This window comes from Mus caroli, chromosome 7 (genome assembly GCF_900094665.2).
Source record: "Mus caroli chromosome 7, CAROLI_EIJ_v1.1, whole genome shotgun sequence".
In the NCBI taxonomy this organism is placed as follows: domain Eukaryota; kingdom Metazoa; phylum Chordata; class Mammalia; order Rodentia; family Muridae; genus Mus; species Mus caroli.
The window spans coordinates 142,395,249-142,397,027 of record NC_034576.1 but is presented as its reverse complement, the minus strand read 5'-3'; the positions used below and the strand labels follow the sequence as shown (position 1 = coordinate 142,397,027).

General features: G+C 48.6%; 1 protein-coding gene across 1 annotated transcript; it reads right to left on the bottom strand.

Moving 5' to 3' along the window:
* Positions 1 to 343: 343 nt before the first annotated feature.
* Positions 344 to 1,380, bottom strand: LOC110298510 (olfactory receptor 13A1-like). The gene has a single exon (XM_021167806.1). The coding sequence runs from the start codon at positions 1,286 to 1,288 to the stop codon at positions 359 to 361; it is 930 nt and encodes a 309-aa protein (XP_021023465.1). The 5' UTR covers positions 1,289 to 1,380; the 3' UTR covers positions 344 to 358.
* Between the last annotated feature and the right edge of the window lie 399 nt (positions 1,381 to 1,779).

Genomic DNA, 1,779 nt, shown 5'->3' with positions numbered 1-1,779 from the left:
TGCTTGTTCTCTCTCCTCTCAGAGGTGTAAGGACCATGGTGCCACCAGACACAGTTCTCAAGTCCAAACTAAGAGGGTCCAATATCAGGGTCTGGGTGATTTTCTCCAATGCATGATACCAAAAAGCTCTACATAAGAGATAGCTACCCAGGATATAAACACACAGCCTGCCCCAAACCTGGATGTCCACACTTCCAAAAGAAAATGGCCAGTGGCTCCTCCAAGGAGTGAACAGAAGATGTACATCTACCATATGAATTACCTATCTGTTCTCTGACAGGACATCAGATTCTCAGTCACACATCCCAAATAGTTCATCAACAGCTCGATCAAGTCACATTTGGTGACTTCTGCCTCCTCAATGGAAACAGGCAAATAACTTTTTGAGGGCAACTTTGACATCCTTGTTCCTTAGAGAATAAATGGCGGGATTCAGGGTAGGGCTGACTGCTGTGTACAATAAAGCAACCACTTTGCCATTCTCCAAGGAGGATCCGGAGCCAGGCTGCAAATAGGTGTAGATGACGGTGGAGTAGTACAGGACAACCACCACCAGATGGGCAGAGCAGGTGGAGAAGGCACGCTTCTTGCCCTCAGCTGAGCGGATGCGCAGGATGCTGGAAATGATGAAGCTGTAGGATATCATAGTCAGCAGAAAGTTGACCACACCAAAATAAACATCTGCAATGACAATCATGATGTTGTTGAGGGTGGTAGGGCTGCAAGACAGAAGCAGCAGTGTTGGGACTTCACATAAAAAGTGACGAATTTGGTTGGGGCCACAGAAATTGAGTCGGGCCATCAAGCCAGTGTGCACAGATGTGCTGGCTGCACTGATGACCCATACACTGCCGGCAAGCAGGACACAGATGGGCCAGCTCATCAGCATGCTGTAGTGCAGTGGGCGGCAGATGGCCACATATCGGTCATAGGCCATGGCAGTGAGCAGCAGCAGCTCAGCCCCTAGAAACCAGGTCAGGAAGAAGAGTTGGGTCATGCATCCTTCATAAGAGATGTGACTGCTCTTACCCACCAGACCCTCCAACAGCTTGGGAAGAACAGTGGATGTACAGACAATGTCCAACAGGGCCAGGTTTGCAAGGAAGAAGTACATGGGGGTGTGAAGGCTTGAGTTGAGGCTGATGGCTATGATGATGAGGGTGTTTCCTGCAAGAGCCAGGATGTAAAGAAGCAAGAAAAAGGCCAAGAAGAGAGCCTGGAGCCCAGGGTCCTCAGAGAGTCCCTGCAGGACAAACTCCACCACAGTTGTGTAATTATTTATTTCCATTTGAGAGTGAGTTTTGGGAGTTACTGTGACACAGATGGGGATGGTCAAGGAGACCCAGGGTGTGGGGCAGCCATCATTTCACACTGGGTTCAGCCAGCTGTGAGTAGGAGTGCTTCTCATTACTCGGTTGCTGGAGAAATGATAACATCATCTATCAACACAGTGTGACAGTGTGAGCATGAACTATCCACTCTGTACACAGTAGACCCAGAACAGAAGGAACCCCTTTCAGTGATGGGCAGTATCCATCTACAGCCTGTGTTTGATTTAACATAGATCATGTCCTCTGATACCCTAAGAACTGGAGCTCCTTTTAGCATGTATACCAGGCAGCTAAGGGTAAGTTAAGGGGGAGAAGGGGCAGTCTGTTCCACAGCATAGACCTTTTGAACCTAGAAAAGACCAACCTTATCAAGGAGTGGGCCAGGGTTCTCAGAGGCAGGCAGAAAAACAGTTCCAGGATGCATGTTTTGGGGTGGTGATAGATTTAG